This window comes from Limanda limanda, chromosome 16, assembly GCF_963576545.1.
Source record: "Limanda limanda chromosome 16, fLimLim1.1, whole genome shotgun sequence".
Classification (NCBI taxonomy): domain Eukaryota; kingdom Metazoa; phylum Chordata; class Actinopteri; order Pleuronectiformes; family Pleuronectidae; genus Limanda; species Limanda limanda.
In genome coordinates, this window is record NC_083651.1 from 24,006,766 (window position 1) to 24,032,569 (window position 25,804).

The 25,804-nt window shown below is 41.7% G+C and overlaps 1 protein-coding gene across 2 annotated transcripts in view; it reads left to right on the forward strand.

Moving 5' to 3' along the window:
* Positions 1-311: 311 nt before the first annotated feature.
* Positions 312-25,804, forward strand: part of LOC133021781 (receptor activity-modifying protein 1-like) — a 39,600-nt gene continuing 14,107 nt past the window's right edge. The window contains exons 1-2 of one of the 2 annotated variants that reach the window (XM_061088758.1): positions 312-671; positions 25,619-25,757. In XM_061088758.1, coding sequence (XP_060944741.1) covers positions 614-671; positions 25,619-25,757 — 197 coding nt within the window. In that variant the 5' untranslated portion in view covers positions 312-613. The remainder of the gene's footprint in view (positions 672-25,618; positions 25,758-25,804) is intronic. The other variant, XM_061088759.1, reaches the window with a different exon arrangement.

The window sequence follows — 25,804 nt, forward strand, 5'->3', positions numbered from 1 at the left end:
CTGTCTTCATCTCCACACCGCAGCTTGAAGTTTGGTCTGCTTTGGTCATTGGTGTGTTTCCGATGAACCAGTGAGAAAGTACCACATCCTCCCTCATGGCATCACCCTCACCCTGCTACACTCGGGTCTGTCCGGTGTGTCCTCCACTCACCCACATTCGTGTCTTCCCATTTGTGAGAGAAGCAGCTTGTGTACACCACCACTCTCTCTCTCCCTCCCTCCCACTCTCTCTCTCTCTCTTCCACTCATGGTCCCAGTCTGGCGCCTCCCGTTGCGCACAGCCACAGCGCAGATGCCAACCACCTCGCCAAGCGCACTCCGGATTCCTCCCGACCTCAGGACGCTCCTCCTCACACAGATGGATGCAGCTGTACCTCCGAACATGCTCCTGACTTCCTGAGGAGCAGCATGAGTAAAGGACGAGCAGCTTTACGCACGGTGTAGGAGCAGCAGAAGCCTTTGGGCTCTTTGACGGGACAACTGGCATTACGTGGATTTCTTCACCTGTAACCCACTTATAGTGATGCCTCCCACTCACTTTGAGCTCCACTAAGTTGCTCTCCCCCTTTCTCACCCCTCTCCCAAACTTCAGTCAGCGGAGCGTTCTGACAGGATGGGACCGCAGACCAGGACAGCTCTGTGCAAACACACGCTTCTGTGGTTCGTTGTAGGTGAGTCCTGACACACTGAAAAAGCTTTAAGATGCGTGATGGTTGCCTCAGGAAAACATCTTAAGAAGGTGTATAGATGCACCCTGCAGGCTCGGTTTGGAGCTGAAGGGTTTGGATGAAGCCTAGATTTAAGGCGGATTGCCTGTACATGCAGAGTCTAAGGAAGGCAAATACTGATCAGCAAACACATCTACATTTACCCATGGAATACTTGATTCCCTCTGAGTTTATACTTATTGACCACCTAACCTGATTTTACAATAGGATCAGTGTTGTGGTGAAGTGTAAACAGAATAATCTGTGTTTTAAATACAGATTTGCAGTTTAATTGGGGAGTGGTGGATTTCAGGGAGGATGTGGTTAGAAACAAGAGGAGGTTTGAGAAGCAACTGGTTGGTTCACTATAAAGGCTTTATCTAGATAGATAGATAGATAGATAGATAGATAGATAGATAGATAGATAGATAGATAGATAGATAGATAGATAGATAGATAGATAGATAGATAGCGACTTGGTTTAACATCGTGGAGTCCTGACTATTATAATTATTTATTTTATTTCGTCCTTACTCTTGAAATGGAAATACAATCCACTGCAGTATGTGCACACACGCTCCCCCCCGAAGATGTTCATGCAGCTTCCTCTACTCTTTTGCCCTTTGCCTCCTCGTCCTGTGTTTACAGAGAGAACGATGTGACTCACAGCAACAACAGGTTGCCTCATGACGGTTTCACCACATTCCCATTTAAAAGATCAGCTGTTGTGTTTTTTTGGACTCTATAAAATCAGTTTTCAAAAGAATGATTCCTCCCTGAAAACTCTTCTTATGTGAAGCATCTAAACTGCCACTCTCACAGGGATACTTTAGTCAGTGGAGCACAAAGTTGATACAAATATAAATAATCTCTGCCATTGAAGTCTTCAGAATCATTTTGCTGAGACAGAAGCTATTTTTAGTTCTCCTTGGTAATGTGAGCAGAACGGATGGAGGAGTCCCTGATTCTCTTTCACATGGATAAGGAGGGATATGACAGAGAGACACGTCCACCCTCCTCCCCTGACATCATCATCATCCATCTGACGGCTCACTTTTCAAATTGAGATTACAATAAGGGGAACACTTTGAGGAACGGCTCGGAGGCAAACATCCAGCCACACTGACGGTTTGACTGGGTTTACTGGGTTTACTGGGAGCGATCACAGTGTTTGATGCAGTGAATCATGTCCACCAGGTCCCTACACAGTGGGAGTGGGTGGGCTGTTGTTTTGTTTTACAAGTGGGCAAGTTTTCAAATCAGCTTCTCCACCATAACCACAAAAAAAGTTAATAAAAGAAAAGCTTGAGTTAATGAACTTTGTTCGGACGGCTTCATTCAGATTCAACCAAGCTTTCTGAAATCTGCCCGATTTAAAGGATCATCTCAGACTTTTTGATGTCTGACATTATAAAATACTCACATGCTTTTATACGTCGGGTTTTTAAATGCTCATTCTAATCATTCCTCCCGTCCACGTGACCATGAAGTGATCCCCGGCCGAGCAGGTACAGACTTCAGAAGTCAGTGGTTTATCTCATCCAGCAGTCATAGGTGGGTTTAGTGGTTTTGTGTCCAGGCAACAAGACTACACATGAACACCGAGGCTCATCCATCGCTCTGCTACGGCCAAACAAACCTACAGAGGAACATTTTCTTAGATAGATTCCTCAAACCTGTTGAAGCTGCATTTCAAATTAAACCTGCTTTGATTGAGGGCAGCAGAAAAAACACACAACACGTACATATGGACTTTTTAAGCTGATTCACTGGACCCAAGAGTCCAACAACAAATGTATCGTCCATCTTTATTTATAACTTTTCACAGTGACAGTGATGTGTTTTTCCAGCAGCATCACTGGCTTCACCGAACGTAATCACATTTATGCAAATAATCTTGCACAATCACCATCCCAATCCATCATCTTTATGCAAATACAGCTCCTATTTATTGATTTTGGTGTTTGTATTTCCACTGTTACATGTTTCGGGAACAGGTAAGAATTTGTTGCATCACTGTGAACAGATGTGACTGTTTATCCAAGGGAGATGCTGAGGTTAGTTGGCCGACGTCCTGCAGCACCAGCAGACACGAGTGTGAACACAAGAGAGTGGGAGGGGAGCAGCTGAGGGAGGGAGACACTTGTTGACCCACCCCCAATGCTCCAGATACATTTCAGGTTTCTGTGACATCACCGCCTGAGAGAGTGATGTTAACGTCTTTCAGGTTTTCTCCAGTAAACTCTCATCTATCTAGAGAATATTGAAGTCGTTGGTTTCTTCTTACCTTCTCTCACTGTCTCCTCTCTGCTTGGACACAGGAGCATGTTTTTCTGCTGCATTGATCTCGGGGGGGTGACGTTTTTTAAGAATCTCCATAAATCATGACGAGAGCAAATAATGAGATGTGTGGTGTGTGTGTGTGTGTGTGTGTGTGTGTGTGTGTGTGTGTGTGTGTGTGTGTGTGTGTGTGTGTGTGTCCATATTCGTGTGCTTCCTCTGTGACACATACTGGACTTTGGCTAATTAGAGAGATGAGGAACAAGGGATGAAAAGATTAGAGGAGAGCTGACGAAAGTAGCTGTGCCCTTTGACAAAGCTGTTTTTGATGTGCAATAGAAAGATTCCTTCTAGCACCTCCTCTTCATGCTGATATTCTCCCCCCCTCTGTTCCCACCAAGAGCTCCTCATGGGGGACGGACAAATTTAGTTTAACAACATAACCTGAGTTTCACTCAAGTAAAATTAGTAAATGTTTGACAAAAATGTGCTCAAGTAAAAGTATCACATTATGTATTCTACTCGAGTAAAAGTATGATCTCTGTCTATAATGTCACACTCGTGAAGACGCATATCCCATGACCACTTGAGGGGAAATTTGCTTGCGGGTGTAAACAGGAGGCTTTTGGTGGTTACTCGCAGAAAAATCTAGGATACATACAAATATACATATAACTGATAGCTTGTCAGCAGTTGTATCATTGTAAAATCCTGAATTTAACTGATCAACAACTATAAGAAGAAGACAACAGGGTCAGTGACGTTTGTAACTGATTATCCATGTTGTGATCTACATCGATCTAATCTACTTTATAAATACAAAAATTCAAATAATGACCCAGTGTTGTGCTGCTACACTGGACTTCAGTCTTCGGCTTTTCAAATCTTAGCCTACAGTGAAGTTTGCTGCAATAAAATCAGGACCCTTCAGTCCCTATGTGCTCCTCAACGGAGGAATTATTTCTAACTCTGCTTTAAAGATCCCATTTCATCCTCTTTCAGGGAGATTAGCGTCCAAAGGCCCGGCCACTATTGGAGAGCGACTGTGTTGAGTCTGTGCACAGTCGTCGGGAGAGAAGGAATTTCAGGGCGGCTGGGAGCAACTCTTCATAATTAGTTGTAGATCATTGGCAATGCTGAGGGAAATCAACGGTCTCTCTTGTCACATTGCTTTTTGAAATTAACAAACCACCCATTGTGTTTGTGTGTGTCTGTGTGTGTGTGTGTGTGAGAATATGTTCAAATTACATTTAGCTCACTTGTTGTATCCCATTCGCCAAAACTGATGTTACTTTAAGTGATGAAAGATTTGAATGATCGATACCAAGTCATGATTCCTCATTTGAATTAACAGCATCTTCTGGCTCGTGCTTTGAAACATTTTGGGGTGGATCTGAATGTGAATGATTTTCTAATATTGAAAAAATTGGAAATTTTTTAGGATTTTCACTGATTTCTCCGAAAATAATTCAAGGATCTTGAAGAAAAAACTGTGTGAATGAGTGTGTGAATGTTGGTGCAGATCCGAATTAGTAATAAGTAAATAATAAATAATATTCTGGATCTAGAACATGTTTCTGAGTCAGAAAAACCTTATTTCTGACGGTTTAGTTCAGAGTGGCCACTAGATTTGGTCTTTAAAGCCGATTCATGCTCCTTGACTCCCCCAAGTTGGCAAGTTATTTTTCCTACTGTCTTCATAACGGCTCATATCTTTGTAGAAAGCCCTGGCGATGTAAGAACTTGTGAACATCAGACCTGCTTTGCCTTTTTTTTTTTTTTACGTTATGGGTTTTCCTTGAAAGATGGCAGCTGAGCCAACCTCAGTTGATCTCTTGTTAATGAATTTATGAATTAATGAGCTGAGAGTCTTTGCCTGTCATATCAACAAGGCTCCAGTTATAACGTTGTCGTACACGAACACCCAAGGCAACCCTGAAACCACAGAGCTCCCGCATAACAAATCCAAATTTAACATCTGAGTCTGTGTCAATTATACAGTCTCTACCCATATGTGTGTGTCTGTGTATTTCACCACATTTCATGAATATGAAACCACGAAGAAACACTCCTCCTCCTCCAAATCCGAGACACCAGCCCTCTCACTGAGAAACAGACGATTTTACAGCCCATTTATCTGGGCCGCTGCTCTCATACATTACATTTAACCTTACGTAATAGTGACATAGTGAGCCTGTCGCTGTGGTTTATCCAACCAGCACATCAGGCTGGAAGTTTTCTTTTGAAGACTTGTTTTTGTGGCATTTCTGCTTCAGTTGAAAGAACATGATGACACGTCACAGTGGTCGTGTTCGGGATCCGCGGCCACGACGCTGAGAGCTCATGGCACATGAGTCATGTAGAGTCACCCAGAAACAGCCTGAAAGGGATTTTTCCAAACATTTATCCAACCAGACTGGTCAAAATATGTTTACCAGTGACCTGAGGGAGGAGTGACTGACGAAGAGAGACGGGTATGTCTTGTAGTCAGGACTTGTCTTTTACACAGTTTGGTGCTCGTGACCAATGAGCTGCTCAGGGGAACAGTTTGGGACTCCTGGGCCGCACGAGGCATGATAACCACCAAAAGAAAATAACTGGACCATTGTCATTCTTATGGTGTCAAAGTATTGCCAAGTATTTAAGCCTGAGAGGTGAGAGGCAAACAAATTTAAGGAGGTCATGTTTTCATTGGTGTTTGTGTGTCGGTTTGTTAGAAGCAAAACCTGCTGGACGGATTCCCTCGGGATTGTTGGGAGGATATGTGGGTCAGGAAAGAAACTTAAAAATATTGGTGCAGCTCCAGGAAAAGCAACAGATCCAAGAAAAATCTGTAATGTGTAGAGCAACATGAACAGGTGAAATTTGATGCGGATCCCAAAGAATTAACTAGATATCTTTTTATCAGGGCCGATCTTCAATCCGTTACATGTGGTAACCAATATGTCTTTCAACTCTATTAGAGATTGGGATATTTTGCCTGCACTGAAAGTGAGCAGTTTGCAGAACCTCTCTGGGCACATGGTTTATGTATCTGACGCAACATGTGCAAGATGATGAGAAAGAAGCCGATCAGCCTCACCCGAGGTGTGCTCTCTAAGTGCGTCCTTCTAGTTACACTCTGATTTTACTAAAAAGCTGTAATTAGAAATAGAGAATAGGGATAAATAGAGTTTGTGGATAATCAGACAGATTCAGCAGTTCTAAACTCGATTTAGAGCTACATGAGATTCCCATCAGCCTCAGCTGTACTGTGGCTTCAGTGCCATTCCCCGTCAGATCAGAAGGTCGATCATGGGAGTGACAGCAGGTGTGTAGGATCAGCTCTCAGAGAAAGGCGGAGCTGGGCAGACTCAAGGTGACGGAGAACGGGGGAAGTTCGCTGCATTAGATGACATGAAGTCAACCTGTTGCATTTATCTGCTGTATTTGTGCAAATAGGTTGAATTGTGAGGTCAGCAGTAACACAGAGTCCAGTCCTGGTTCTGTCTTGAGTGTTGGTGTCTCTTTGTCTTTCTGGTGAGCTCACCTTTTACTTACCAGCCGGGTGGTAGGTTCCACTCAGGTGAGGCTATAAAGCAAAAGGCCAGTGAGAGAGGTTTTGTGTTTTCTTTCTCTAGTATGATTAAGCTTTTTTTTGCATTTACCAGGGATAGTTTTGTCTTTCTGTTGTAGAACCTTTTTGTTACATGTAATGCAGTACATACAAAATGTAATATATAAATATAAACTTCATAAGTTAGCTCCCAGTATGGAGAGGTAGCTCTCAAGTGCAATCTCCCCCCAGCTTTATAGGATATAAATAATAAATATGGCATTTCTGACTCGTGGGTTTTCTGCTGCCATTCAGTCTCCAAACAGATCACAAGGTCAGGGATTTGAACTAGTGACCTTTAATTCCTCCGCTCTGTTTGTGACGGCAGCTTCCGATTCCCGATGCTCCATTATGCACCCGCAAAGCTGCACGGAGCTCGGCCGCAGATCTGATTTCAGAGCCTATTTATTGCCGGAAATCCTCCCTCGTAGGTCACATTTCTAAACAGCTGAGTGAAGGAAGTTCATGTTGGATCCGCTGTAAAGGTTTCAAATGAAAAATGTCTTTTACAGCTTGAATTACACCACGGAGCTCGAATGAATGACCTTCCATCTGCGTTTCCTCGTTCTTATTTATTTCATTTGTTCGTCTCTTCAGTGCTTTTGATGCGTAATTCACCAATTTACTGGAGGGGACTGGGCTGGAAAAATTATATATTTATTTAAATATATAAAACCATCAATCAATATTCACTAATCACAATTTGAGAGGATGTCTTCACCTCCCTCCCTCTCTCTCTCTCTGCACATTAACCTGTTTCATAGCTGGTCCTGACTGGTGTGTGCCTTTTGTTTGTGCTTGTGCATGCGTGTGCACTTGCAAAGCAGTAACCCAGTTTTCACTGTCACGCCTCAGCAGCTAATGAGCAGCGTTGAGGGCACCGCTAGTTAGTGAAGCATGTGTGAATGTGCATGTGTACATTGTGTGTTAAATACTGGTGTGTGTGTGTGCGTTTGCTGCCCATAGTGGAATCGCCATCTGCAATTATCCAGGCGCCATTGAGCTAACAAGTATTTCAGCACCTCGGTCAGGGAACACAAATTACATGCCACTCTCTCACACACATATGCTGTCATACAATCTCCGACAATGGGAGTCTCTCACACACTCGCATTCATAATAACACAAAGGAATTAGTACACATGTAGGACACTGTATGTGTGAACAAAGTCGGGTGAAGCAGCGAGTGAGTCACACATGCTCCCCTGTGCCATGAGCGGTGCCCTTTAGTAAGATGCCCGATGCTCCGTTGTTGTCAAGTGACATCAGAGGCTGAGGTTGTGTAACGACACATTAACTGTCACTGAAGGCAGTAACCTGAGGAGTATCAGTCATATTTTAATAACTATAGAGGAAGTGTTCTGATCCATGCTGTGAACTTTGAGGGTGGAGTTACGGATTCTGGGGAACAAGCAGTGTTGCTAGATGGGAAATTCTAAAGCGAAGTCGTTTAGGTTTTAATGGGATGAAGCAGCTGCTGTAGAGCCAACCAGTAAAACAATATGGCATAATGTGAAGATTATTATTAACTGCCCCCCCCCCCTATATACTATGCATTAGCAGAAACACAGTTGTTGCTGATCGGCTAAGACATTGTTGTGCTGATTGGGTCGTCCAGCTTTCTTAGTTTCCCAAACACAAGGCCAGGGCTGTGAATTCAGAGGTTTTCCAGTGCAGATATTAGCATAATTTGACAAGAAGTTTATTGAATTAATATAGCTTACCCTGCCTATTATTTTCTAATGCTTAAATCTTGCGAACATAATCTTCAAAAGAAGTGAACCTATGTCTCCCACTGCCTCAGCTGTTTCCTGACTGAAGCTGAATCCCCATAAGTGAAGTGGTGGACAATTACACTCAAATACAGCATATTGTACCATATAGCTTCATATATTTTTAAGTATGTGGAATCCCTGTTGGACTCAAGCCCCTTGTACTGGAAGTGGAACTGGCTTGCTCTTCCCACTCCCCATTAACCTTAACATAAACAAGGAAGCCCCCCAGGAAACATGTGTTACTTGTTCAAATAAAAGTTTAAAACCAAATGCACATCTTCAATTGCATTTCAGTGCCGACATCCAACTATACATAAACCATCACATTGTTTGACCATATGTGCATAAATATATTCATGAGTGTGCAGCTGAATGTCTAAGTGGAGGCACACAATGCACAGTAAATGTCACATTAAGCTGAAGCTATACAGCACGCTCATCTAAACACAGGCAATATGCAGACGCTTTCCATTTGAGCAAATGAGCTCTGCTCTGTCCCAGCGAATACCCATCGACCACATTTAAGTCTGGGTCTGTGTATATACATACATTTGCATTAGTGCATTATCATGCACAGGTCACCTACCTGCAGCAGTGTTTGTCTAAAGCCTGTCGGGGCGTTGACTCTGTATTTTAGGAACTGATAGCAGCAGTTAAAAATTTTTACTTTTACCCACAGGAAGTGTACTATGATAAATATGCAATCTATAATTTAAGCTCTAAAGTAAAGTAAAGTGGTTTGTCTTACTCGTTCTGTTCAGTGTGGTTAAATGGTTTACTTGGACCTAAGCTGTGAACGATACATGTTGCTGCCAAGTTTTCAACTGTTTTACCCAAAGTTTAATATTTAACACTTCACTCTTACAGAATACGAGGTCTGCTGCTCTGTGTGGTCTACCTCTTTAAATAATTTAAACCACATAGACCATGTGCTGGAATCAAAGGTGATTATTCGAGTAACATGTCCGCTCCAGACTGGAGGAAGTGAGCCGGACGGCTTAAAAGGCCCAACGCTGTGCTCAGGCAGAATATGCAGTGTTAGCTGTGAAAGTCAGTGGAAAAATGTGAGTGGGTGTGATCAGATGCAACACACACACACACACACACACACAAACACAGTTGGTACAGCCCGGCAGTCTATTCTGGGCAGAATTCTAATTCCACTTTCCGTCTGAGCCCAAAACACAGATTGTAGATCAAGAGGAATAATTAAAATAGGAAAATTGGGTTTCAGTTTTCATTACATGTGGTCTTAAGAGAGACTTGAAAAAATGTGGAGCCTTTCCTCGATATGCTCGATGCGCCTGTGTTCAAGCTGCAGGACCGCTGTGTCCTTTTTTGTCTTTGGAGTGAATGCATAAAACTTAATGGTACATTCTAACTTCTTCTAGGTGACACATTTTATAGTCATAGGAATATCTTCAAACTTGGAGCCAAGTTTCTGTTGGAGAATGACCTGATCAGAAGGTCATGGTGACTGTGAACTCACAACACATGTTTTTGGAAGAATATTTGAAAGTCTTCTAAATCCTAGAACAGACCACAGGGTGATTATTTTAGTTTTTCCTATTTTCTACAATTTTTTATTTGATTGCTAAAAAATTATATAAAATAGTCACTTCCATCTGATCCTGTATTCACACGGAGCATTACCCAGTACATGGAGTAGACCAGGAGTAATGTTTCCTGCTCACTTAGTCGGATCATCCATATTTATCTCTTATACCTTGTCAGTCAACTAGTTAAAAAATGTTATCAACCATTTGACATGCTTGTAATTGGAAGCCCTGTATGAACTGATTTTAGGTGTAACCTGAACTCGTGATGAAACTTTGAAGGCTCAGCCCTTTGCAGGTGAGTCGGGCGGAGAGGAGAGAAGAGGATTGAGTTCCAGGGCGCTGAGGTTCACAAGAGACAAAGACAGGCTGACAACAGGAAAGCAGCGTTTGACATCGGTTGAAGTGTTTCACAGCAGAGAGAGTTTATAAATGACAGGTCCTTATTTGTGCAATTATGCATTATGTATATTAATCCTGACCATTGCTGCTACCACACAACATCATGGTAATTTATAATGTTCCTCTCCTGGTAATCTCTCCTCTTCCATGCACCCTACACACCACAGTGTTTAATGAAATTATATTATCTAATAAATTACAGTTTTTCTCGATTGCTTAAGCACGATTTTCAAAACAGGGCCCGGTGTTTCAAAACACTAAACACAATTGGTTCAACCACACACCCAATCGGCAGAACACCTCAGATCCTTTGCAAAATGAAACACTCTTGTAAAAACTATACACTAATTTGTCAAAACCATATTTTGTTACCATATGAGACACACATGCTTCATATGACTTAATTCAATTTGAACCAGTTACACACTGCTGCTGCTAACCTAAAACACTTTTAGCAATTCCAGTTCTCAGTGATTAGAGTCCTGTAAGTGAAGTACACAGAGAAAGTGCAAATAGACAATAAATTCACCAAACTCTACACAACACCAATGCTGCAGACTCATGAAAATAGAATTTATTTCTCTCCATATTCCCAAATCAGTCAACATTGAGAATCAAAACAAAACATGTCCCAGTTTTCATGCTACTACAGGAGTGTGCATAACACTGTAAGATCAGCAAATATCAGACAAGCAGAAAATTCTGTATCCAGTTCAGGTTTCAATGAGGACTACCTGAGCCTGGGGCCGGAGATCGTAAACCCTCCACCGCCATGCAGAGAAAAACTCTTTGATTGGGTTTAGAAACGGAGAGTATGGTAGAGGGTATAGTACTGTGAACTGTGAATGGTGTTGAAACCAGTTCTGGACCAGAGCAGAGCGGTGGAATGACACATTGTCCCAGATGACAATGTATTGTATCTGGTGCATGTGGTTTACTGCTGTGACGATGTCGTGCAATCGCTCCAAAAATGTGAGAATGTGAGGTGTGTTGTAAGGGCCCCTACTGGCATGACGGAGGAGGACCCCATTCTGTGTAATGGCAGCGCAAAGGGTGACGTTACCCCCACGCTGCCCTGGGACACTGATTATAGCCCCGTGGGCGTGGCCAATGATATTTCTGCGTCTCCTTCTTGCTTTTGTCAGGTTGAACCCTGCCTCATCTATATATATGAATTCATGCAGGATTTCCTCAGCATCCATCTGTAAAACTCTCTGAAATACAGTGAAAGACAAGATTGTGTAGTTCAGCATAGGTCTGGTATACAGTACATTTAAATTATAAAGGTTACGTGTGCAGTATGCAACATCACAGTGCTAAAGTGAACGATACAAACATCAACATACTCATGCTGCAGCCGCAGCCTTCTCCTCCTCTGTGGATTCCCCCTCTCACCCTCACTATTCTTCTTTTTTGAGCACAAGCTCCATTTTGGTTGAAGTCAGGTGAACTCAGCTGCTGCTTTTGTATAGAGCTTAAACCTGACTGGTGTGTCTACAATTAAGCAATCCTGTGTTTGCACACCCGATGGCTGTGTTTAACCAATTGGCTCATAGGGTGGTCATTTGACAGTCAGTGCTTAGGAATTGCAAGGAAGTGACATCTTCATATACTTCTGTGTCTAATGTGTACAAGTGTGTTTAGTGTTTTGCAAATCACTGTGTGTATTGTTTTGCAAAAAGTGTGAAGCTGACATTGTGCTTATAGTGGTGCAGATCTGGGCTCATGTTATGCTCCTTGAGTGTAAGGTTTTGATAATTGTGTAATACTTTTGCTTTTAGTGTTTAAGCAATTCAAAAAAACTGTAATACCCCCGCCCAGTTCTTTCCATCTCTCGCTGTTTTTCTGTCTCCCCTCCTGCCTCCCTTCACTTCCAGTCAAATAGTATCATACTGCTTTTGCAAGTATGCCAGTGTGGCTGCTGAGCCTGAATTAGATATTGTTAATGCCGTGCAGACACCCAACTCTTTGTCTCCATCTCGCTCATCCTTCTGTTCGCAGATGATGTCAAGTGAATCAGACAGAAATCTCAGCTGTTTGTGGCAGTGACTGTGCTCTTCAATGGCTCAGAAGCGCCGCTGGCACGACAGCAGAGTTGGCTTTGTATCATTTCTCTGATGGGATAACAAGAGAAAGAGAGAGAGAGCGGAACAAACAGCGTTTGTGTTCTTATTGAGGATTTGTGGAGAAAAGGCACTCTTATGAAAACACAAAAACTAATCTGAAAATCAACTAGAACGATATTGAGGCCCTTTATCAGGAATGTGACCTGACAGAACCTCTTTAATGTCCTCTGGGGTTCTGGTTGTTAACCAAGATACTTGGACAATGCACACAAAAGGCAGAGGATTTATGCCTCTGTTTGATTTAAGGGGCAGAACAGGAGAAGAGAGATTTCATTTGAGAGTTCCCATTGTCCCGCTCCAGGCAGCATAATGTATAGATGTAGGCTTTACTGCAGAGCACAGCAGGAAGCATACACACACATCAGTCCACAAGCTTTTGTTAAAACCCCGGTGTGTGTGTGTGTGTGTGTGTGTGTGTGTGTGTGTGTGTGTGTGTGTGTGTGTGTGTGTGTGTGTGTGTGTGTGTGTGTGTGTGTGTGTGTGTGTGTGTGTGTGTGTGTGTGTGTGTGTGATTACAGAAAGCTATAATTAATGAGACAATTTTGCAGCTTGCACTGGCTGTTAGGATCAACCTCTATGTTTTCAAAGTGTTAACGACGAGTTAAAATGATGTGAGAAATGAATTCAAACACATAAGTAACGTGGAAACAGGATAAAAATAATGAAGTGATATATACACAGCAGCAGCAGCAGCTCGGTAGTTCCACTCGTACTTTAGCCACTTAATAAGTGCTCCACTGCAGCACAGGAGTGGATGAGTGGTTTGGTTTCAGCAGCTGCGGGCAGTGCTTAGACGAGGGACGAGACAACCATCAGCCCCCCCAGACTCACTCCCACCCAAATTTTGTTTTAATCAGACCATGAACTGAACATGGCAGTTTCCCCTCAGCAAATTTCAGCTCTCTAATCCCTGGTGCTTCAGAGTGGAGCCAAAAGCAAACCGCATTATCCCAAAGGATGAAAACAGACGGGATGTATGCTCAGCGACCTTGGGCGTTGTGGTACTTTTTTCTAAGTTAATAATTTCTTTCTACCAGAAATGAGGATGTGGTGTGTCTGCATAGGTGCGATCATGAATGCTGTGATCAGGTAGTTATCAGGACAGCTCCCAATAAGTAAAGCCAAAGTTTCGCCCCCTTGTGGTCGGATGGAGCGTAGTTCAAAAAACCCTGCCTCCATATTAATAAATGGGACAAGGACTAAAAAAGAAATTTGTTTTCTGTGTGTTTTACATGTTTTGCACTAGTGTTACCAAGTTTTACTTAAAAATATTTGCAATGAATGGATCGGACAATTTTCTAATTCACAAGTAGAATTATTTTTAACCATCCTTAGACGTATGGAATCAACTGCACAACATACATGAGTAATAATATGATTCAGTTATTAGTTATTTGTATCGTAACAAATGTCAGCAAATGGAAGTTCTGGTTTCACTTTGACTCTTTGCCCTGTTATAAATGGAGTAATGTTGTTCTCTTAACGTAAACTGGAGATTGAGCCAGTCGAGCTGAGCTGTTCAAGGGTTAATGTGAGGTAAGATTTTTAGCTTGTAATATAAGTGAGCTTTGAATGGTGTAAATAAAAAGTGTGTAAAATTAGTTTTCTTATTGAGGATTTGTGGAGAATCCTCTGACCTGTCCCTGATTGACAGTACCCGTGACTGTGGTCTAGTTTCTACAGTGACACACCCCAACTGTGATATCAGCTGCTGCACCGAGTGTGAAAGCAGAACACTGGTTAACCATATTCTCAGTGCGTCTCTCACGCTCGGCTGCCGCAACAAGATCAAAATATGTGGTATATGAATGGGACTTCTTCCTCTGTAGTGGCATTAAACTTGTTCACACTGGCCCCCAGGCAACATCAGCTGTAACCAACTTCCATCCACTATTCATACTGTTTATCCTATGAGGGTCGCATGGGGGCTGAAGCCGATCCCAGGTGACATAGGGCGACATGCAGGGAACCAGTCGATTGCAGGGCCAACACACAGTGACTCACAAGCATTTAGAGTGCCAGCTGTACCTAAGATGCTTTGGATAAAAGCTTTTGCCAAATGACTAAATGCAAGTGTTACCGTGATGTATTCAAGATATTCAGAGCTGACAAACAGCAGCACTAACCATGATAAACCACAGACACACACACACCGCAGAGCCTCTCAGAGGAGAGCTGCTCACTCCGCTACAGCCCATCTCCCCCCCGCTCAGAGGAACATAATGTGCTTCTAGTGACTCTCAAAGCTCCACCAGACTCCACATCTCTCCAGCAGAGAGAATGAAAGTTCCGACAGCCGCTTTTCACGGCTGGTTAACTGTGACTCTGTCCGTGACCTAAATTTACCCTGACTGGAACCCGGACAATTCTGAGCTACTGAAACAGTAGGAGGAACATTAATGAAATACAAATTCTGAGCAGGCTACTGTTACCAGAAATAGAGCCACTGTACACCATGTGATGATGTCTTGACGTTGCATGGAGACACACACAATGAACTGTGTTGACGGGAAGCTCATCTCTTTTTTTCCATGTCTCGCTTGCACTCTAACTTATCCTGACAAGGCTACAGCCGTTTGCTTCACCTCAGCGGCTTCACCGGCCCCTGAGCTCGCCTCTAATCAAACCCCCTCTGACACTGCATGGCTGCAACCGATCATCACAGCCAATAAAGCATGTGTGTGTGTGTGTGTGTGTGTGTGTGTGTGTGTGTGTGTGTGTGTGTGTGTGTGTGTGTGTGTGTGTGTGTGTGTGTGTGTGTTTGTGTGTGTGTGTGTGTATCACATGTCCTTTAACTTCTTTGCTGAAGTCTCACTGACATTTTGTGTAGCCTAATTGACTCAGCTGGTGTCCACTCTCCTCTGTTGGCTGTAATGACCTCTCTCTCTCTCTTCCCCCCCTCCTCCCTCTCCCTCTCTCGCTCTCTCTGTGTTTCTTCTGTACATTTGTCTTCTCTTTCAGATTCTATCACACACTAACATGCATCCACTTTATATCCAGGTATATGCTGCACTATACGCAGGCCTTTTTCTTTCAATTTACAAATCTTTAAACCCTAACTGGGTTAAAATAGGTTAAGCTGTTAAGCTGTTTCATCCGTCAGTAACTCGAGATGTTCCACCGCTCAGGGATCGAGTTTAGAATCAGATCCCTGAGTTTGTGTGCACTCAGTTCAGAACCGGCTCTCAGCGACGTCATGGCTCTGGAGGCTCAGGACATCGATCGACACTCATGATTCTGCCCTCACTCGCTGACAGACCATGTCCCTGTGTGCCTGTTATATGCTTTCTGAAATGCTTTGCCTGCACTGAACCTCCATATAACGCTGCTTATCCTCTGTGTGCCCTAAATGACAGCGTCTGTTCATTTATATCGGCGGTCGTTTCCTGTAGCTCCACCAAACTGAAGCTGATGTCACGGATTTGAAGCAGTTCTTTGAGAGTCAACTGTTGCCGACTTGCAACACATGGAGTGTGTTGAGAGTAGATTAATGACAAATAAATTAACAAAATTAAAAGTTTACATACATAAAGGCAATTTGGTGAGGCTGTGCACAGCAGTGGTCAAAGAAGTACTTTGAGGTAAATGCCAACATTAGCATTTTAAAGGGATAGTTCACCCTAAACTAAAAATTCAGTTATTCTCTGCACACCACTATGCAGATGGTGAAGTGTTTGGGTCAACAAAACACTTTAGGAGTCTCAGGGGCAAAACAGCGTTCCAGCCAAATCCAATTAACTTGAAGTAACTGGTGACTTCTTCTTCAAATGTAAAGAAAACAACAGAAAGAAAACCTTAAAATGCCTCCATTCCATAGCTGCAGTCTCGTGAACATGGCTCCGGGCTGAGGAAAACAATGGACATTTAGAATATTTAAATTATATTAAAAACATGGTTCAAAAGACAATATTTAAAATTGAATTTCTAATTGTATAATTGTTCTGTTAAAGAAAGTTGTCTGGATTTAAATATAGGTTTTGTAAAATGCTGAAATACAATATGGGCTATTGAAGAAGACAGCCTTTGTTATGCCTCGGAAAAAACCGAGCTACGTATCACGACACATGTTGGCACTTGTTATCTTGCTCCCTCTGGTCATTGCAGATAACGTGCTTCAGTGATGCTGCAGCTCAGTTGTGTGCCTTCCCAGCCACAATAATTGTATGCTATTACCAGAGAGACCCGGCCAGGGCAGACCTCTATCTGCTCTGAAAGCACTGTCTGCTATAATGATTAGCTGCTGATAGATGGGATTCAACTTGACGGAGATAGATGTTGTAGCACACACACACATGCACGCACACGCACACCACCTATTCAATAATTGTCTCAAAGCATTGCATGCTTGTGTGCGGGGGGAAGGCATGTATAGGTGTCGGGGGGTGATGGGCTTTGCAAAGGTGCGTCTGTTTGCAAAATGCAATAAAAGTGAGCTGTCTGTCAGAGAGGAGACAGTAGATGACTTGAGTCACTGTTTCATCAATTAAGAAGTGTGAGAAATGTGTTTTAAAAAAGCTGTGTGTCTGCATAATACATCCTTCAAACAGGGGAAATGGACATTGAACCCATGCAAAGTTTGTATTGTGAAAGAAACACTGGACATTAAACAGAGTCGGGCAAACCACCCGAATGCTATCAAAAGACGACTAAAATGAAAATTGGGTTTTTCTCTGGGTTTAAACAATGATGAAAACATTTTTGGATAATGCAAGTTCACGAATCAACTAAATATATAACATAGGTAAAGTATTTTTAGACATTCTGAAAAAAAATTGTTTTACATATTGTATCTTTAACATCATTATCTTGCCTTACTGTATTCCCCACGGCTTCTCCCTGTTCTCATGAATTATGGATCATCTACTTATCACCACCTCATACACAATAGGACATAAAGAATAAAGCCCTCTTTCACGATCCTTCCTTTCATGTCATGTTGAGAGCGACGTGTGCATGGTCCTCGTTCCGTGTCTTGTGTCTTAACGCATAGTAGCCATATTTCTGCTGAGCTTAATGAAAGGTTTTTGTCCTTTGAGTAGCGGGAGCTGGGATGTGATGCAGCTTCACTCAGCTATACAGAGACAGTCCATCATTTTCCTCTATCGAGCTGTATGAACATTCTCCCTCGGCCTCACCACTTTAAAAGGAATAATTCAAACTTTAGGGTCAATATCAAAAATATGTCGACCATTTTAACTTGATAATATGCTCATTTAAATGTTAACTATACTGTATAACTATTGTATAACTGTTATATAAATCTTTATATTACATTCAAAGTCATTTCATTCTCCAGTTACCAAACTATTTCCAGACAATGCATCAGCTGCTTACATCAAATTGTAAAGTGAAGTAGTAACCGGAACGAAATCCATTTGTATGTATTTCAGTGTGAGTGACAGTGCTGGAGGTAAAACAGTAATAGGATGTAATGACGGCAGCTGAGGCACAGCTACCGGCGTTCCTCTCCTCTAATTCATCAGACATGCTCGGTTTGCTCAACAGGCAATAAGAATAACTCACTTTACTCCATAGCTGATAAAGAGACAATTTTTTTAAAATATCTGTCACGTCTAGATATTAGGTGAGGACCCAAATGCAGATGCAGGAGGAGCAGTGAGTTACTGACAGAGCCGGTGAAATAACCTTTTTGCAATGTATGAAAAGACAAAATTAACACTGTCAGCGGATTACCTGATCACCATAACCAAAATATTTAAACAGTATTTGCTTTCTGATCGATATAAAGGGTTGATCACTATATCTGTAATTTGGGCCTGAAAACAGACCGGCAGGAAGTGAAGTGCTCTGAAATGATAAACAATGGTGAGCACAAGATGTAATAGGAGGTGATCAAAAATTATCAGAAAAACATATCTCAATGTGCAAACGAGATTGTCTTTCAAAATGGTCCACTTTGTCAAACTATTTCAGACTAATTAAAAATTTACCTGGGACAATTGGCAGAATCATTACAGTTTACTGTACTACACTGTACTGTACTGTACTGTAGTGTACTGTACTGGCTGGTGCTTTGGGAAGTGATGAAGCTGTTTAGTCTGGTGAGGCACAACAAAACATTTTTGCCTTAAAGGTTTCTTAATGAGTCCAGTCATATTAAATACATCACACAGTGTATCCTCTGGTGCATGTATATTATATAAACAGGTTTATTTGTGGAACAGTGCACCATGTTTACATCATGTGGAAATACAAGCTGAATATTTGACACATAATTTTTGATATGAGCAACAAATATTTGTCTTCAAGCACATGGTGAGGTTTTTGTTTGTTCACATCAACATAGTTCTTACTGCAAAGTCTATGATGACTATAAAGTAAAATGTTTGCAAGACGATGGGAAGAGTTGTGTAGGTTTCTAAAATATTCCTAAAACCTGAGTAACTTCACAGGATCTAAACTGAGCTGTCAGAGAGATGGGAAGAGACGTCGTCTTCTCTTTCTCCTTTACAGCTTCATGAATTAAGAGGATTTGTGCCTAAAGAGTGTTTAAAAGTCAAGGACGTGGGTGTTTTGATGTGAAGTTGGGTGATAAGCTCGCAGTGGTCAGAATTGACTTCAGATCAAAAGCCTGAGATGAATATTTTATTGCTCTTTGAATCATCTGTAAGAAAAGAGAGACAGAGGGAGAGGCAAGGTGCAGGTTCATTTACTAACATGAAATCTGATTGGCTAATTAGTCTTAACCTTAGACAGAAACCATCTGCCTGCCTCTGCTGGCTCGTTGTCACTTACAAACCAGAAGGAGCCGCAGGCTGCAAAGTGTGAATCATTTTAAAAGAGACGATATCACCCATGAGTCAACGGTCTGTCACTCCTCTGACACCGAGTCTGTGAGCTGTCGCACAGTAGAGCGGCTGCCGACCATGGACAAGGGGAAATCGTTATAAATGAGGACGTTTAGTTGATCTTGAAACATTTCCTGCTTTTGTTTAGCTCTTGGGTTGATTTGTATTTTGGGTCGTATTTCTACAGCTGGGACCATTATTTCTAGAGCCAGAACCACAAGCTGAGAAACAATCAGACATTTTGCTGGTTTTTAAAATGCGGTTCGTAGTTCCAGCTGCGCACAATCCAATGGACTGTCTTTATGTTGTGTTCATAATGTCACTTGAGTCACTTGTCAGTTGGGTCTGAAAGCGACAACTTTTAAAACTGAAAAACTTTTCCATGTGGACTTTGAGAGAAATACTTACTAGACCTCCACAGCTTACTCCTTTTCTCTTATGCACATACACAATTTTATCCTGCTGTCCCCTTTGTAAAGACTGTAAATGAGCCTATGAGTCATTCTATAATTAGAGACTACACAGCTGACAATGTTGGCATTGTTTATTGTCAGAATTGTACAATGTGCTAACTTTAAAGGGGTTAATTAACATTGCTTAACTAGTGTTATTATACATTAATTACAGGGTAGTACGAACAAGTGTAATTACATAGCAATTAGATAAAAGAATGTGATTCACAAGACCACAGCAGGAGATTCTCAGTCAGACGGAAAAAAACAACCCAAAAAACAATAAAATGCACCGACGATATCCAATCTCCAATCACTTAGATTCAAGACTCGATTTGAGCTCTACATCCTGGCCCTGTGTGGTTCACCAAACCTCACCTGAACATCTGGAGATTTGTGTTGCTGTGAACGCGTCTCACTCACAGATTGTCACCAGTCTGTCTTCTGCAGATACAAGTAAAACTTTTCAAAATCTGCTTCATCAATCGAGGAGCTTACTCAGCCGACCCCTGCTGCTTTGTGTGCTCTGTGGGACTCTGCCCACGAACAATTAAATTAGTGACAATAACAACTTCTGACACAAAACACAGAAAACAGATCTATTTTTATTCAAGCCTTGTGTTTATTGCTGTTGGTTTCTTTTATGGATCGTTTCTCATGCACTCTTTTCATAGCGAATAGATCCTTCAACTAATCAACATCAGACTGTAGGCCCTGTCATAAGTGGCTGAGTCTATATTTTACATATTTTTGCCCAGAACTGTGGAAAACGTTACATAACACTGCGTTTCTCTGATGGCTTCAAGTTTGTGATTTAGAGATCGAGATCTACAATTAAATGGGTAAGCCATCCTGTTGAAAAATTCAGTTCAGACTTCTGAGGACTTGTGCAACTTCCTTTTCTTCAGACACCATTTTCAAAAAAGTAAGTTGGAGATTCCGTTGAGTCCAAACAAGCTGTGAAGTCTCATCCGTTCCCGGGACTCATTCATATTTAGTCCTTTCGTTTCATCTCGTCATCTGCTGCACGCCGGCTGCATCCCTCACTCTGCAGTCACTTTAAATACGTGATGCATGAATCTTTCAATAGTGTCTCGTCTTAACCTATTCTGTCATTGCATAATTGAAACTAATTCCCTGTGTAAAAACTTGAGCTTTTAAAGGAGCAGTGTGCAGGATTAAGTGGCATCATGCAGCAAGGATTATTATTCCAGCTAAGTGAATACGTCAAATATTAAAGAATTCTTCTCGCCCTGAACTGACATTTAAATGCCACATCGATCATATTGTGAAGAGAATGAATTATGGTATTAGTGTCGTTAATAGTCGAGACACTGTTTGTCATCCACTTGTTTTGTTGTTTTCTTTACTCAACACAGATGATGATATGTCACTAATATCTGCTGCTGGTCGGCAACTCATCATCAAACTAGAAGACCTTCAAAAAACTGATAGTCATCATCTTGTCCTATGTTCTAAAATGATTGTGTTTAATCCGGAGCATGAAGTAAAAGCCACAGTGAGGTTATGCAGATGATTACAGGTCAATAGAATAGAATATGAGATGCTTGCATAGGGACAAGGTTTCATTCCAAGTTAAATTTAAAAGGTTTCAAGGCCATAATGATGAGCTTATATATCATCAAGAAAAGTATGACGGCTACTAAGGAATGTCAGTGTCTACTTCCCCATAATTGCAGATAATTGGAGTAGTTAAATAAAAATTATTGTAAGAAAGACCCACTTAAACATTTTCAAGACCAATGCTATGATATTTGAACACATTTAAGACTTATTCAGGCCTAAAAATGAGATTAATACATTTTAGATTCATTTGGATGCCTCGGAAACCCTAATGGACATGGATGTATATGCAATATGTACAGAAAGGTTATATATGTGTGCACAAACACACAAATCTCCACTCACTCAGACACTAAATGCACATGGTAACTGCCGCCTTTATCTAGCTGACAGATTTTTCTGTCAGCACCAATAAAAGAGCAGAACAGAGAAATTCTCTGAGTAATGAGATCCTAACAAGCGGCTCCATTTGTTCTGCTGCAAAGCTCTTACATCAGCCCCCCTCCCCCCTCCCCCCCCACCCCCGGGCGCAGTTTCTTATAATGATTAAAATCAAAAATATCCTATGAATAGAACGAAAGTCCAATTCCATCTCTCACATACAGAATTGCACACAGCATGCAAATACACACACAGTCAATGCAGCCCCCTGAAGCTAGCTGCTGGGTGGGCTCGCACACAGGGAGCGGTGCATTCTGGTAGATGCCCCACGGAGAAGATAGGGCAGCATGCGTAAGGTTGAAGGTCACCCACTACCTACTTCCAGGAACAAGTCAACATGAACTGCAAGTATGCACTCATGCTTTTATGGAAGAAGCCTTGTGGGAGTTCAGAAAAACAGATTCCCTCGATGAACAGAGGGCTTTAAAAGTCTGAAGTTTAAAACCAAGTCTGAGGAATGTGTTGGTGAAATGGAAGTAAGTGGTGCAAGGTATTGGTTTCCTCTAATCCCAGCGCCGACCTTTCAGTCCAAACCTCGATGCCCTGACATGAATGTTCAGCCTCGCTCACTATCGCCCTGAGAAGGTGACCTCACTGCAATATGTTCCCTTTCTGCTCCAAATCAATAAAACAGTTGTAGAATGAAATGAGAAAATCTCAAGTCAATATTGACCCTTTCTTCAGATTCACTGAGCGCTGCCTCACTGTGAGTGTGACGGGAGTCCTGGTGATCAAATGTGTTTGGCACAAGGTGAGTCATGTTAAAGAGGGGGGTATGGTAATAGTCTGTCAAGTAACAGGAGGAAGAAATAAGGAAACAGCTGTTTCTCATCGAAACACAATTGTGTTTTAAAGAAAAAACCTAATAGTTACAGTAAACATGCATTTTACACAAGTGCTCTGTTGCATTCATGGAGAGAGAAATATACAATATATACACTCAGCTCTAGATAGATAGTTAAATGGATAATTACACATGGGAGAATAAATACAGTAGACTTCATTTATGGGCCTATTTGATATATGCACATATTGATGTACATACAATTACAAAATAAATGATCCCAATGCAAGGATTCACATCTACGTCCACTAAACCCAACAAAAACATTAAAGGTATTTTTTGTCCTCATTGCTAAATAATTGAAATGCAACGCAAATGCACAAATATATTCTGTACCTCTTTTTGAACTTTAGGATATTATTACTTTGCTTGATATCGTCCCTCAGACCTTTCTGCAAAATCACAAGCATGAACTGTCAGAACACAACGATGTTGCAGATTAAATGTTCCTCTGAAATGAAACCCGTCTCTCAAAGAATCGTTTGACATCAAGCGGCGCTGTCGACTCTGATGCTGCTGTCGTCCTGGATCCTGCACAGGCAGTAACGTCACTGTCAATTTATTTAACTGAGATAAGTGAAAAACATAAACTAAAACTGGTAGGGAGAAAAGTCATAGTTAAAAATTGCGTTGCGTTGCGTTTTCTGTCCATTGATCCCATAGATTGATCTACAAATGTGTGTAATATCTGTTTTTATTTCTGCTGCAGCGTTAATCCATTGATTACTGTTTCGAGGAGTGTTGTCATCATTATGTAATTCCTTACATCCTTCAGGACAAATCAACATGCGTGGAAGCAATGGAGTCGTCATTAGTGCAGTTCAATTAGCCCTCTGACAAGAACATCATTTATTATGTGAATATGCAGCCTGAGGCCTGTGCACCCACCAGGGATCTGGGTTCTTTCTTACTGTTTTTTATCATTCTCCCTCTCCATTAGAAACTCGCTCCTCTGAACACTGCTTCATATTCATTACGTGTTCATAGCGGCAGCTGTTCTGCACATTTAAGCATTACAAGGTTATGTTGGGTTGTGTAATTGATTTACAGCTTTCTGTAGATGAAGCGGTGTCTTGTGGTCAGAGCCAATTTAAGCATCTATTATTTAACCATTAGATCAATTTTCTATTCTAAATGCATTAGTGTGGTTTGCTGAAGATAAGAAGTCTCATTCTGTCAGTTTCCAAAGTGGTTGTATTATAAGTAATGACTGATTGGTCAGCAGTGTCAAGGTTAGCAATGTAATTTACTGACACATCAGATAAAGTGCAGGTTAATCATATAAATATATGGGTCATTATGGGTTGCATAGAACAAGGGTTCTCAAAGTGGCGTCTCGGGACCACTAAGGATCCTTGAGGAGGCTCCAGGGGAGTCAAAAAGGGGAATCATATATTTTCACTATAATTTCCTCCATAAAGACAAGACACAGATCGAAACCACACACAGCGTCACATCTGCTGTCGCTTCTTTTCAACAGAGCAACCTCACAAAATTACAAAGCAGTTACTTTGACCAGTGAAATAGATAATTAATCAAATACACAATATGTTGTTTGTCACTGCCTCCTTGAATGGATAAGAAAACTATTACATCTGCAGTTACAGCAGGAAATAAGATGATATTGATTCAAATCTAAAGTGCACCACATATTGCTGGCGTTCAGGAAACTGGGTTTTGCAACCTGTCATGGATTTTCAATTAATGTTGACTTAAATATGAGTTTTTACTCTTTGTTTTGTTGTGTAGTCCCGAACACTTTATGTTACACAGAAGATTGCAGACATGACAAAAATCCGGTCTGCAGATAAAAATGCAAGCTCTCACATCCTCTCTCCCCATTTTTGCATTTCCTTTATGTGTCCGTGTCTCCGTCTCATAAACACAGGCACTTGATCTTAATCTTTGATCGCACTCTTTGATTGGAGGCTTGGAGATGAACCTTTTCACCCGCTCTCCTCACAGCAGGAGACAGAATCTTTGTAAGAATGTAAACAAGTTATTTGTGCATAGTTTTCATATTTTATTTCATACTTTTTTTCCTCCCCCACACCCACATCTACAAAATGAAGCCGACTGAATCTTTCCATACATTTTCGTTTCTATTCCCCCTTGACTCCGCAGGGTTTCATATAAAAATAAGCATGTGCATTTGGCACTTTTCTTATCAGATGCTGCCATTGTGTTCCCTTCTACGCACAACTCTCAGGGGGCGTGAATAGAGATGGATGAATAGAGATGTACAGAGAGACAAGAAAAATGAGAAACAGCAGGTTATACTGAAAAAAATTAAAGAAAAAGGAAATGAGTCCTAGGGGGATAAATGAGAGAAGAAGGTAAAGAGGAGGTGTTGGAAATAATTGGAGGCTGCAGAGAAACAGGCTGAGGAGGAATGAGAAGACAGCTTTTCTGCACGAGAGAGGACTACTAAGTTATAAAGCAATAAAAAATGTCGTTTTCACCCACAGCTCCTTAAGGAAACTTCTAACTAATTGCAAACGGTGCTTCATGTTTCCATGAGTCCATATGTACTACAAAGCATTTCAGGATCCTCATATCACTGTAAGGGAGGAAGTGCACCCACGCTTAAATGCAAAGTAAACAACCTTAGTGTGTTTGCTTGATTTATAGAGATATTATATGTTTCTTTTATTTTAGTTAGTTCTTATAACTATTAAGTGTTATTCAGGGCTAATTGGTGCTATTTTATCAAGCGAGTTTAGTTTGAAATTGTTTATATGGTGCTTTGGTTGATACCACTGTTGAATCTACGTACTAAATATGAAGCTTCGGGCCAGGAGACACTTAACTTTGTGTGTGTGTGTGTGCGTGTGTGCGTGTGTGTGTTTCTTGGGGGTCTTTTTAAGGCAATGTTACACAGCAGATCGTGTAATGTCCAAGAGATGGGAAAACATCTCAGATTGCTTATGCACGCACACATACTCAAAAGATGGGAAATTATAAAAACTTTTAAGAGCTCCTCGGACTTTACTCTGTCTCCCTCCCCACATCTTCTCACTCTCATCTCCCCCCCCCCCCCCTCTCAGCAGCCTCTCAGTGTGTGTCGTCGCAAGGATGCGGACCCCACTACGAGTACGCCATCGAGGAGTTCTGCCTCGCCAAGTTCAGGTTGGATATGCAGGAACTGGATCAGGGACACTGGTGCAGCTGGGAGGACACAGTCGAGTGAGTAGACACACACACACACACACACACACACACACACACACACA